This window comes from Neovison vison, chromosome 6, assembly GCF_020171115.1.
Source record: "Neovison vison isolate M4711 chromosome 6, ASM_NN_V1, whole genome shotgun sequence".
NCBI lineage: Eukaryota > Metazoa > Chordata > Mammalia > Carnivora > Mustelidae > Neogale > Neogale vison.
Genome location: NC_058096.1, coordinates 125,907,059 through 125,921,058, shown reverse-complemented (window position 1 = coordinate 125,921,058; position 14,000 = coordinate 125,907,059). Strand labels below are relative to the sequence as shown.

Here is a 14,000-nt window from a genome sequence, read left to right as displayed (position 1 = left end):
AATGTATAAAATGAGTTGAGACCCAAGGTTTTAAGGGCTTGCTAGGTCATTTGTTTGAAGCCTTGTACCAAAAGGCAGAGGTCACAGTCTGACCTTGGCTAGCTTTGCTCTCCTTTATGGGCACAGACTGTACCTTGAGCTTTAGCTGGCTGCTTGGCACATTTAGTCCGTTAGAAGGATGGAAGAATCACCATGTGTACAGTTAATGGAAGCTACAGAAAGCAATTTAAAAGGGCATTGGTGTTTTTTTATTGTTGTTTTAAGTAGGCTCCATGACTAGTGCGGAGCCCGATGTGGAGCTTGAACTCACCATCCTGAGATGAAGATCTGAGCTCAGATCAAGAGTCAGACACTTAACCGACTGAACCACCCAGGTGCCTCATAAAAGAGCATAGGTGTTTTGAAGTGAAGGTGAAGCCACATCTTGAAAGGACAGAGCATCAGAAACCCTCCTAACCTTTTTGTCTCTATGAGCAGGTTGGAAGGAGGAATCCCAGTGCTTCTCATATTTCTGGAGTAAATGAGAAGTGCCCAGATCAAACTGTTCCTCCCTATTTTGTTGTTGGCAAGAATGAAGGGCCCTGAAGTTCTTTCCACCCCCTACCTTCCCCCACACACTCCAACTCTTTCCCTTGAGGTCGTCAGGATTAAGCTCTTTGTATCTGTTTACATTAACTACCGTAAGAAGCTCAGGGCTCTAGGGTCATTCTTCATTCATTCTTCAAACTGTCTTTCTGCTTTTCTGTCCAGATCCCTTACCTTTTTCCTGCCTCTTCTCTGAACATTTCCTTCATCTTTTTTGTTCAGACTGAACTGGGATTTTTCCCTGATGGAACTTTTTCCCCAGCTTTCTTTTGTAAACTTCTCAGCTGGCTCTTTTTCCTTCTATCTCATAACCCTTCTGTCCCTAGAGATGGAGATAAAGACTTGCTTGTCATTGCTCTTTTCAGACCCCTTTCTTTCCCTTTTCTCTAAACACTCCTGCTCTGTATTTTATCAGACTCTATCTTGTTGTGCATCTACAGACCCCCTGGTTCATTCTTCTTCATTTCTTTGAGATTTTAGCTGCTAGCTTATGGTCACTTTTTCTAGCACCTACTTGCGTGATAATTTATAGAAATTTCATTGCCTATGTAGACTATTTTTCTTTTTTAAAAGATTTTATTTATTTACTTGTCAGAGAGAGAGAGAAAGAGAGCACACACAAGCAGGGGGAGTGGCAGGCAGAGGGAAAGGGAAAAGCAGACTCCTCACTGAGCAGGGAGCCGGATGACGTGGGGCTCGACTCCAGGACCCTCGGATCATGACCTGAGTCAAAGGTAGATGTTTAACCGACTGAGCCACCCAGGCACTCCGATAATTTTTCTTAAACTATAACCTTCCCTGATGATCATATTCTCCATCCTACCTTGAGGTACTTGTTCCTATGGTCATTTCCTAGACCTTGGCCTTACCAATAACTAAAGTTCCTCCATAATCTCAAATTCAAATATCCTACCCACCACCTTCTGTCCTTCCAAGCCACTGCTTCTACTGCCCAATAGCAACAGTCCTTCTGCAGTCCATCTGTTATCTGCAGTCTATTAATCCTACCATTTTTTCACTGGCCTTTAATAGCTCCATCATTAAATTACAACTGCATATACACTCAACTGAGCTGACCCCTTCCCCTAGCTTTGTCATCCTTATGTGATGAAATTCCGACTCTGGTTAAATCAAACTCTCTTTTTCATGCCTACTTTTACAGTTTAATGTTGATGAGGAAAAACACAGCCATGCTGACTGGTCATACTTTAAATTCATAACAGTAAACTTCAAGAAGGCTAGTGCTGTCTGGCAGTCCTGGTACATTTTCTTGGCCCATTCAGTGTTGTTGTCTTTCTCCTTTCTTCAAACCACCCACCTCTCCACCCATCCTCACCATTTTTACTCTGTAAAAATAGGAGTAACCACAGACAGTATCCACAAGTGATTACTGCCGTATCCATCTACTTAATTCTCTCTGATTATTGTACTTTCCATGTTCTGCTTGCTCAATAAGTTCCATTCCCTCTCAATTATTTATGAACATTGTTCCTAAAGTTCCCCCCTACCCCAATGCAGCATGTTTTTTCTCTATAAAAAAATTTCCATCAGTAAGTAAGTATGCTCTAATTTATTGCATCTTTTAAAAAATGCTCTCCTGACTCCACTTCTCCCTCCAATTTTAGTGTATGTGCTGCTGAAGCGAGCACTGCACTTCTCCCTCTAGGTACTACTCTGTTCCTTCATTCTCCTTTCCAAAATGAAATTCCGTGCAAGAGTTGTCTAACTTTCTCTAATTCCTCTTTTCCCGTATTCTCTGCGATCCTCTTCAGGTAGGCATTGGCTTCACCACTCTGCCCATACTGTTGTTGTCAAGGTTGCTGATGATCTCCATATTTCTGTATCAGGCCCTACTCATCATCTTATGCTATACTTTATGAATATTTGGCATATTTGATTACTTTCTCCTTGAAACAGTCTATCATTTGGCTTGTTATTCTGCTTAATCCAAGTGTTCCAGTGTTCAGTCTTTTGGCCTGCTTTATCCATGGTAAAGTGAACTCCCTTAGTGAACTCATCCCATTCGCATGCTGACAATTCCCTGATTAGTATATCTAACCCACAACTGTCTCCTAAACTCCACATTCATGTATCCAACTGCCAACTTGACATTCTCACTTAGATGACTAATAAAATTCTCAAAACTAACATGTTCAAAACTGCATTTTTGATCTTCTCACCCAAACCTGTATTATTCAGAGTCTTCCTCATCTCATTAACTGCCAACTCAAATCTTTCTAGATACTCAGGCAAAAACCTTAAGTGTTATCCTTGGCTCCTCTCTTTTTTCACACCCCACATCTGTTGTGACACCATATCCAGTTTGACAGTCATTTCAACTTCCAGCATTTATCTGGAATCAGTGAATTGTATTACCTTCAAAGCTCTTATCCTAGTCCAGACTACCATCATTTCTCTGAAATGACCACATTTCTGATACCGAAACAGCCTCCTACCTAGTCTCCCTGCTTTTGTCCTCTAGCCCTTCCACATGTTTGTCTGTTCTAAGGTTGTAACCAGAGTGATCCTTTTAAAACAAGTCAGTTCATGTCTCTTTTCCCAAAACTGTAATGGCTTCCCAACTCGAACCATAAAAAGCAAAATCCTTACAGTGACTCCGTATGCCAGGGCTCTATGCCAGCCCTGTCCAGTGGAAAAATAATACAAGCTATACACATAATTTTAAATTTTCTAGCAGTCATGCTGAGAACATAAAAAGAAAACATGAAATTAATCTTAATGTATCTCATTTAAACCAATGTGCTGAAATGTTATTTCAACAGTATAATTCAATATAAGAATTATTAGTTGAATTATTTTATTTTTTATAGTAAGTCTTCAAAATCTGGTGTGTATTTTATACAGTTTGGATGCCAAATTTTGATTAGAAATACTTGTTTGGCATTTAGGTATCATAAAATTTATAATTGAGCAAGCAGATTTACATACCCAAGTAATTCTAAACATTCTTAAAGGTTTCCTAACAACTAATCCAATATTAGTTTTTCTAAATTTAAAATATTAATTAAGGTTAAAAAATTTAAAATTCAATTCTTATCCACATTTCAAATGCCAATAGCCACATGAGGCCAGTGGCTATCATATTAGACAATATAGCTCTTTAGCATCTGGCCCTTCTTCTCTGACCTTATCCTCTGTAGCTTTCTCCTTCATTCATTTTGCACCAACTGTAATGGCCTCTGTCTTTGATCACAGCAGACACTTCCCATTTCAGAGCCTTTGCATTTGGTGTTCTCTTCTAAAAAGCTTTGTCCCCAGGTGGCTGTATGACTTCCTCCTTCATCTTTTTCAGGTCTTTGCTCAAATGTCACCATCTTAGAGATGGTTTCCCTGACCAGTTTAATATCTATACCATTTGCCTTCTGTCTCATATTCTTACATTTCCAGGTTGCCTTTTAAAAAAAGAGAGATGAGGGCTGAAAGGGGATGTGATCTACAAAGGGAAGCAGTAAAATATGAGAATTGTCCCATACAGACAAATAATGATTTATGTTAGGCAAAAGTGTAGAGTAAAATTGTGTAAGTGACTATATCCCCTAAGCTTGCTGCTACCTAGGCAGCTCAGAGGATTGTTTTATATGTGTGTGTATGTACATGACTTGATCCTCTTACAGATTGTAAACTCCTTAAATGCAAAGTTCTGCCATAATATCATTTTGTGTATTCTTTGGCACCTAGCTTACAACTTTGACCAAAAGATAATCTGTACTCCAGTTATGGGCCACCTACTGGTTAGCCTTTTGTGTTACATATTCTTGGTGGCCTCTGCCCTTCCCTTCTTTCTCAGTGCTAGCAACTGGTATATATTTGCTGATGATATATGTTTGTTGGCTTCACATGGGCTATGGGCTTTGGCTGTGATTGGGACATTCACTTTTCCTTGTCCAGTCTTGTGCACTCTTACTTGTTTTCCAAAACTAACTCCTCTAAGGAGTCTTCAAAACAGAAGTATGTATACTTCTGTTTTGTATTCTAGTAGGAAACATAAATGTGTAAACATAATTATAATAGCAAATGAATTCTTGAGGACAGGGACCATGCCTTACCCATTTAAAAGTCTTTAATGCCTTCCACACCGCCTTGCATATAGTAGGTACTCATTGCTTGTAAAATTGAATGAACCAGCTACAGAGCAGTAAAGAGAGTTGCTGTTAATGGGCAAAACTTGGGTTGTTTAAGATACAGGTCTTAAACCCAAGTGTCTTTTGGCAAGAGATGAAGAGCTGTGAGAGAGTGTGTGAAGAGGAACAGTAAATCCAAGATCAGTCCCTAGGTAGAAGGGTCTAAGGTACTCAGAAGAATGTACTATGTGTACACTTCCATGTATTCAAATGGAGTGATGAAACTCATCTGTTTGTTATGACAGGAATACTGTTTTCAGTTTTACTCTGGATTTTGCTCTTGATATATTATTTCTTGATGGATTGTACAGTTGTTTGCATCCCTACTTAAACTTTGATAATCTGGCATCAGGGTAAAGATGCATCCCTCATTTGTTAACTAAGGGATTGGGTTAAAATACTTTTTTTCTTAAATTATGAAACTTCTTTTTTTTTTTTTTTAAAGATTTTACTTATTTATTTGAGAGAGAGAGAGAGAGTGAGCGAGCACGTACAAACAGGCAAAGGGGTAGAAGGAAAGGGAGAAGCAGATTCCCTGCTGATCAGGGAGCCCGACACTGGCCTCAATTCCAGAATGCTAGGATCATGACCTCAGTCAAAGACTGAGCTCAACAGACTGAGCCACCCAGGTGCCCTAGGGATTGGGACAAATACTTATTAAGAATCCTTCTAACTCTGTGGTTCCATTATTTTGAGTAAACCAAATCCTATTATCAGGTACTTTAATGGTATCCTGTTGGACACAAGTGTTTCGATCAGTTTTGCTTATTTGCTGCCCTGTTTGTTTTTTATAAATGGAGTGCATACTAAAAGTAGGTATTTGGGTTGCCTATGAGGATATTTTGGTAGCAAGCTCATAATAGAAAAGGTATTTTGATTTTGAATTAATTCTGTTATCAGAAAATTAGAGATTATGTACTTTTTCTCCAGAGATACTTTTGGTGACTCAGAAGTTTAAGCTGGCACTGTGTCTTGGGACTTAACTGTTTCTGATCGGGGTTCTGGGTAAACTGGAACAGTATTTCTTCCTCTTGATGCTTATTCATTGCAGATGGGCAGAAGTACATGAGATACTTCAGCAGGCATCAGAAAGAAACAGAAGGGACGAAAATTCTTTTTCTCTGGTTCTTGAACATATGTTCTGGTTCTTTGTTTTAAAAAATGTGGTGCCTTGCAGGTTTAGTTGGTAAAGCATGTGACTTGGCTTCAGGGTTATGAGTTTGAGCCCCACTTTGGGGTTAGAGATCACTTACTAAAAGACAATCTTTTTTAAAAAGCAATGAAAATTAAATATAAAAAATATTACCCCCAAATAAGTATTATTAAAAAATAACATAATAGAGGAAACTCCACAATACAAATAAAAGGAGGTGTCTCCCTTTGCTTTTTGAAAGTTCTAACTCTCCCCTATCTAAGTGGCCTCAGCCACTTCAGACTAGACAGCTCTGTTGGACTTGATAAATCTCTCTCTCTCTCTTTTTTTTAAAGATTTATTTATCTGAGGGGGGAGAGGAGGAGTCTCAAGCAGACTCCTTCCTGAGCATGGAGTGCGGTACACTCAGTCCCAGGACCTTGAGATCATGACCTGAGCCAAAATCAAGAATCAGACACTTAACCTGGACACCCCTAAATCCCTCTAATTCTTAATTGCTTTTCCCTCACAGAAAGTGTGACCACTTGTTTTTATGTTTGCATATGTCTGCTTCCTATCAGTGTAGCTTCTCTCCATCAGTCTGAACGTCTTCCTTTTGCATGTGGACTACCCCTCTTGGACTTTTTATGAAGTGCTTCCCCTTTTTTCCTTGCTGAGAACCAGATTCTCTCTCCCTTTAGTGGGTACTAAGCAGAAGCAACATACCTATCTATTGTTCATAATGAAGGTGACATCCAACAGTTGATTAAGAAACTTACCCTGCTTCTTAACACTTATACCCAGTTCTTCTGTTGGCAAAGCTTACAAGGCTCACCACAAAGATACCACTGTCTAGTTATGGTTTTAGTGAGAACAAGCTATTTTCTTTCTTCCCCATCTTATTTATCTTGTCACAAGCTTCTCTCAGAATGATTTAATACAGTAAGTATTTTGTAGACATTCTAATGCATCTGCCTTAAATTAGATTAAATAGCTACTTGATGTTGTGGGTGATGCTGTGAATTTGTGATTTGCGTGGCTTCAGATGTCATAATTTTTCCCCCCCACTTTCTAGGAAGTAACAGCTAGCAGTCGCCACTATGTTGACAGGCTATTTGACCCTGATCCCCAGAAAGTTCTTCAAGGTGTCATGTAAGTAGTATGTATTTAAGAGTCTATCAAAAGTCTTTTTTGTTTTGTTTTGGTTTTTTAGTCTTATTTGTTTTTGTGTTTGGATTTGCCAAATATTATAATTCTGAAAATGCAGGATTAAAATTTTTTTCTTCTGTTTTAGAACGATCCTGACATTCATGACTTTAGTATTGTACTGTAAAGAGTTGTCTGATACTTATTCACTGACATGGTTCACTTACTTTTTTGTAGAACACTTGTTTTACCATTTTAAAACATGTTTTTGGAGAATGCTTTTGTGACTTTTATATCCAACAAAAGCAAGGGAATAAAATTGACTATCTTTTATAATTTGAAAGGGATGGGAGAATATGTCAGTACGGTTTTTTGTTTTGTTTTTGGTTAACTCACTGACTATAAGGCTTGAATCTCCTACTGATGTTTTAAATCTCAGAATTTAGAAAGTAGTTATTGGAAATTTAAATTCTTGAAAACTTGAATACCCATTTTTTTCTGCAAAATTCCCTGGTGTTTAATGAGAGGAAACGTTTTAAAGCAAGCTATCTGAGGTGATAATACCTTTAAAAACTTAAGTCAGATAAGTGTGGTAAGATTGCAGGTGATTGAAAGATGAATTCTCTATCCTAAGAGCAGATTATCATGCTCTTGACATATGACTTCTACAGGAGAAGGTCTAGCCTAAGACTCTCCTCTTAGGGTTGGCAAACATAGAGCACCCACAGGCTCGAACTGTGTCCAGGCAAAGGAGGAAACAAAAAAGGGTCAGGATGTTTGGTATAGCATTGGCACACGAGTCCTTTTATTCTTCTCTTACCCTGTTAGTGTCATCGGCCAAATAGTACTTTCCGTTTAATTTTTGCTCAGTCATGGCAAGGCGAGGATGCTTTATTTATAGAAATATCAACAGATTCTAATTCTTATTCACACCACTCCCCCAGCACCCCCCCTCGCCAAAGCATATTGTATAGGACATGTCTTGGGGATGTGGATTTTGTAGGGTGGAGGCAAGAGAAAAGTGAGTAAGGCTGCTTGACTATTCAAATTGAGTTGGAAAAGAAGGTGAGGAGCTGGATGTAGACCTGCCTGGCATACTTGATGCCTTACTTCACATTTTCTCAGTACAGAAACAGGAGATTACAGTTCTTGTTTTCTCATTATGTTGACTCTGCCTTTGTCCCCTTCTCTAGGAGACTTTGTGATGATTTAATCAGCCCCTTTGTAGACTAGTTTGATTATTACCAGAAAACGTGGTATTAAATTCATCTGTTAAATAAATCAGCTTGGGCTGTACCTACACATAGAGCTTAGCTATAGGGATAGTTTTAATTAACACTTCTCTTTAGACAGACACTTCCCACACACACCCAGACAGTTTTATATGTTAGTAATCCTTGATATCATTTAGGATTGTTCAATAAGTAGTTTAGCTCAATAAGTAGCTTAATTTAGACTCATTAAGTGTTCCATGAATGATAGAGATGATGTTGTATCTTTATTTTTATTATGATTGCTAGAGTGGTTTAGGAGAGAAGCTAATTTTATCAAGATTTCTGTGTGAAAGTCTTTTTTCTTATATCAGAAATGAGTAGCTGATTCAGGTGTTACTTGTCACTTTCGAAATTTCTCATTTCCCAAAGAAAGTTGATAAATAAGGCATACAAAGCAGCGGAAAGAGTGTATTATAACATACCAGGGAAGGTGAAGTTGGATGGCCTTTAGCACCTCTTTAAAAAGTGTCAAGTCTAGGACACTAAACTGTTAGCTGAGACAGATTAGCAAGATTTTTGTGTAGGGGTGGTGGAATACAAAGAGTATGGGCTTCGGAGTTGGACAACAAGAGGTTGAATTATTGGTTCTGACATTTCCTACTGGAGGCCTTTCCTAGCTGTGTGTTGGGGCAAGTTACTTAATATCTGTGAGCCTCAGCTTCATCATTTGTAATGGGAGAGTAATACGCCCATCTTGCCAGGTTATAAGAATTAAGTCAGAAATATAAAATCCAGTTCCTGGTATGTTGATAGCCACAAATTGGCACTGAATTGCTTAATCATTATTGATCCTAGTTTAAAACAACTTCAAAAATAAGATGATTCTTTTCAAAGAAGAGAAAGAAAAACAAAAAATATCAAATGGAAACAATTTGAACTGATGGAGATGAGGGAAAGGGGCCAGAATTCTTGATTCAGATGAGAATCCAAGTGGTAACATATAAATATGATTGCTACTTAAAATAGTAAAATCTATTTAAAGTCGGAAAGGTACAGATCACCCCAAATCTTTTTACTTTGTGTCAGAATAGAGCTAGCCTTATATAGATATGTATAGTTTGATTTGATAAAGTGCCCTTTTCCCCAGAGAGAAAAATTTATTCTTTCTGACTTATTATTTTCCTAAACATTGTCACTGTCTGAAAATTAATTGTACATAGTCAAGATCATAAAAAATGAACTATATTTTTAACATTTCATTCTCAGGTAACCTTGTCTAGTACTAGAATACTACAGTATTGATAGCGGAAAGGAGGAACCAAAATGAGGTTTAGGATGAGAGAGTTGACCAGTTTTCCTCTTTTACACACATCACACAGACACCATTGAGTCCTACAAAGACCATTACTAGACCAAAATAGGTAGGTAGAAGCGAAGTAGCCGCAGAGTATAAACAACCAAAGGTACCCTACTAACTTTGAGTGAGAAGATAGAAGTTGATGTAATTAGCTTTGAGTCCAAAATATCCAATTGGAAAGACATTTAAAAATTGACAACTAGCTTTAGCTATGAAACAACAGAACTTTATCATTTTTCTAACTATAATTTGATTTTGCTTAATAAGGATTGTGAACATATAAAACATACCAGCAGGAAAAACAAAATTGAAGAAATTAAAGGCAAGTAAGGACTTCTCATCATGATCTGTAATCTATTCAGCGTGGTAGGGCCATAGTCCTACCCATACATATAGGGAGCTTCTTTGTAGCTAACCCATGTCATAAAGGACCATTTTACGTAAGTGAATGTGCCCTTACTGAAAAATACTGTTAAGCAACAGAAGTGCTTAATTTTAATTGTTGAAGAATGAGGAGTTCTTTAGAAATAACTGTTTTAGACAAAAGGTTGATATCCAGGATCTATAATGAACTCCTCAAACTCAACCCACACGAAACAGACAAACACATCAAAAAATGGGCAGAAGATATGAACAGACACTTCTCCAATCAAGAAATAAAAATGGCTATCAGACACATGAAAAAATGCTCATCATCATTAGCCCTCAGGGAGATTCAAATTAAAACCACATTGAGATATCACCTTACACCAGTTAGAATGGCCAAAATTAACAAAACAGGAAACAACATGTGTTGGAGAGGATGTGGAGAAAGGGGAACCCTCTTACACTGTTGGTGGGAATGCAAGTTGGTGCAGCCTCTTTGGAGAACAGTGTGGAGATTCCTCAAGAAATTAAAAATAGAGCTTCCCTACGACCCTGCAATTGCACTCCTGGGTATTTACCCCAAAGATACAGATGTCGTGAAAAGAAGGGCCATCTGTACCCCAATGTTTATAGCAGCAATGGCCACAGTCGTCAAACTATGGAAAGAACCAAGATGCCCTTCAGTGGATGAATGGATAAGGAAGATGTGGTCCATATACACTATGGAGTATTATGCCTCCATCAGAAAGGATGAATATCCAGCTTTTGTAGCAACATGGACGGGACTGGAAGAGATTATGCTGAGTGAAATAAGTCAAGCAGAGAGAGTCAATTATCATATGGTTTCACTTATTTGTGGAGCATAACCAATAGCATGGAGGACAAGGGGCGTTAGAGAGGAGTAGGGAATTTGGGTAAATTGGAAGGGGAGGTGAACCATGAGAGACTATGGACTCTGAAAAACAGTCTGAGGGGTTTGAAGTGGCGGGGGGGTGGGAGGTTGGGGTACCAGGTGGTGGGTATTATAGAGGGCATGGCTTGCATGGAGCACTGGGTGTGGTGAAAAAATAATGAATACTGTTTTTCTGAAAATAAATAAATTGGAAAAAAAAAAGAAATAACTTTTGTTAATAGTACATTATTTGGTATAAATTTAAATGATCCTATTGTATCAAAGGTTTGAATACAGAATCAGATCCTAAAAGAGCAAAGTTTCAAATTAAAAATCATTAGGTAGGAATAAGATAGGTCCATTGTGTAGGTTATAAATTATAGCCTTTGCAACTGAAACAGAGTAGCTATATCAAATAAACTACACTGCATTGCAATTCTGAGCTTCCTCTAGCATGGAGATCTGTATATTACCTTAAACAGTTAATTTTTTGGTGAAGTTACTCAATCCTGGTGAAGTTAGCTCAATCCTGTTAAACCTCCTAGTTAAGAAGGAATAACTCTTCAACTGTTTATGTAAAGTCCAACTGCTTAATACTGTGTTGTTGTTTTTTTAAACATATTTAATAAATTAAAGCACCTCATCTGGTTTTTACATTAGTGATTCTCCAGGAAAAGATCAGCAGATATCCCTATGTGGCCCTGTGTTGAAGGGCAAAAGATGATACAAGTTAATGTGGCTGGCTTTGTAGTTTCCAAGTGGAATAGAACTAGGAAACTAGACTGGATCTCTTGGTAAACTCAGCCAGGCTCTTGAGGGTACTTTAGAATTGTTGGGGGATTTTCACCAAGTATCCACTTCTAAAAATTATTTTCTGAAGTATTTTAATGTACCGATGATGTAAGTTTATTTTGGTAGTAGAATATAGACAGATTCCATTTCTCTTACATGAACTAAAAATATGAGCTTTCATAAAACAAAAGCTTTGGGTTTCGAGAAATTTTAAATTAAAGGATAATTTTTAGAATAATTCAAAAGAAATAATCCTATTGGTTACTTTTAAGAGTGTTAGAGATAAACATAAATAAAGATGACCATATCCCAAATGAAATGAAGTAACTCTGAGTCTTGTTTAAAACTGTGTATTCTGAGACAATTCAGTCTGTTTAAAAGGGTGGCAAGTTTTTCCAAAAATTATTAGATCAGATTGACAGTTTTACACAAAGATAGATAAGCTGTTTGTATGTGTTATTAACTTCAAACAACAAGAACAGCTGTATATTTGTATGGATACGAGTGTGTGTATATCTATATCTATCTTGTCATATTTGTAGAACATTTAACTGTATGCTGCCATATTATAACATTTTTTGTGTTCTTTGGAATGATTACATGTATTAAAAATATTAATATGCTCTAAAATATTTTAGCATTTATTTTAATGCAATTCCTACATTGTATTCGTTATTTTTGGAAAATAGAAGGTGATTTGTAATCCCACATTGATAAAACAAAGATTTAAATAGAATTCTGATTTCTGAGCTTGATAGTATTTATACAAAGTAGAACTGTATCTAACAATATATACGTTCCAAAAATCTACACAACAGGGTAACTTGTTTATAAAAAAAACTAAATTATCATCAATTCTCAGTTCTTTTCAATTTATACATATAGTAGGGCATAGTACATGCCTCAGTTGACTTGCAATGGGAAGTTAAGTATAAATTTCTCAAATGCCTCCTGGATCAAAGCCTTATCTTAAAAATGGCTTTGGTCTGGATAATAGATAACCATTATCTAATTCTTTTACAGTTGGAAGTTCACACGTGGCAAGGTAACTTTAATTAGAATATGAGCATATCTCACTCCCTAACCATGCTAGATAGCAGAAAGCTTATTATACTTGGATGTTTGAATGTTACATTCTCCAAAAAGGCACACCTAATTTTAGAGCAGTGAGTATGTTTGTAATTTTCTAAATCCAGATAATTTTGTAAGTTGTTGTCTTATTCTAGCTACCCACAAATGTATATTTTCTCCTCATTTTATGGATGTCTTAGGACCAGCGAGTTTTCACAAATAGGTTAAACTTTATACTCAGATTGTAGTTTTCAGTATCCAGTGTATTTTTTGTCTACTTCACATCAATTAGACCAAGGTTTGAATGTACAATATTCCAAACAGGAGCTTCCTCAGGTAAGTAAAAAGTAATACTGGTTCAAAATGATCTTTAGCTTGTGGCTCCAGCATTCCGGGATCTTAAAGATAATCTTCTGGTTTTAGATATTAAGTTTTCATTTAAAATTTATGCTGTTTTGACTGATTGACTGAAACTGTTTCTCTAGTAGGTCTAGATCCCAGTTCTTTAAAAAATTTTTCCTATTGTTTTGCTTGTAAAGTGCAGTGTTTACTTTCTGTCTTGGTTTTAATTTTTCTTTTCTTTTCTTTTTTTTTTAAGAGAGGGAGAGAAGTGGGTGGAGGGGCAAAGGGAAAGGGAGGGAGAGAATCTTAAGCAGACTTCATGCCCAGTGTGAAGCCTGACACAGGGCTTGATCCCACAACCCTGAGATCATGACCTGAGCCGAAATGAAGAGTCAGATGTGTAAACAACTTAGCCCTCAGGTGCCTCAACTTTCTCTTTTATTTTTGATCTCCATCCTAATATGCTCATTTAGACACAAGTTATGGTAGCCACTGTACATGTTGGTTTAATATCTGAACTTCTTCCACACTGAAAATTAATCTCTTTTAGAGTAAAGAAAGGAAGTAGAAAGATTAGTCTCTGTGTAAGCTAGATGCCTGTTGAGTCCATTTATTAGTGGACAAATGAAAGTTTCTAGCTAGATTTTAGCTGAGAATGTTCCATGGCAATTTCTCTTTTTTGTCACATCTTAATATTGGCTGCTTTTCCCATCCTCCAAGAGCGGGGTATCCCCAAGGCTTACTTTCTAAGCTTTTCTACCTGGTATTTTTATCCTACCTGAAAGATCATTCATTGTGTCCGAAATCAATATAGATCCTTGTCTTGTTAAGGGATTTATTTTCTAAGCTTCCTAGTGTTCTCTCCCTTCAGGAAGTGAGACTTGAAGTAATCACTCGAGACATGTATCATATCACATTTCGTTTACCCATCAAATCGTCTTATTAACTGCTTCCTCAGAAT

The 14,000-nt window shown here is 37.2% G+C and overlaps 1 protein-coding gene across 2 annotated transcripts in view; it reads left to right on the top strand.

Moving 5' to 3' along the window:
- Positions 1–14,000, top strand: part of ARMC8 (armadillo repeat containing 8) — a 112,329-nt gene that overhangs the window by 26,083 nt on the left and 72,246 nt on the right. Inside the window, exon 2 of one of the 2 annotated variants that reach the window (XM_044252284.1) lies at positions 6,935–7,011. The exons of the other annotated variant lie outside the window; for it this stretch is intronic. Within the exon in view, the coding sequence (XP_044108219.1) occupies positions 6,935–7,011 (77 nt within the window). The remainder of the gene's footprint in view (positions 1–6,934; positions 7,012–14,000) is intronic. 2 annotated transcript variants of the gene reach the window in all.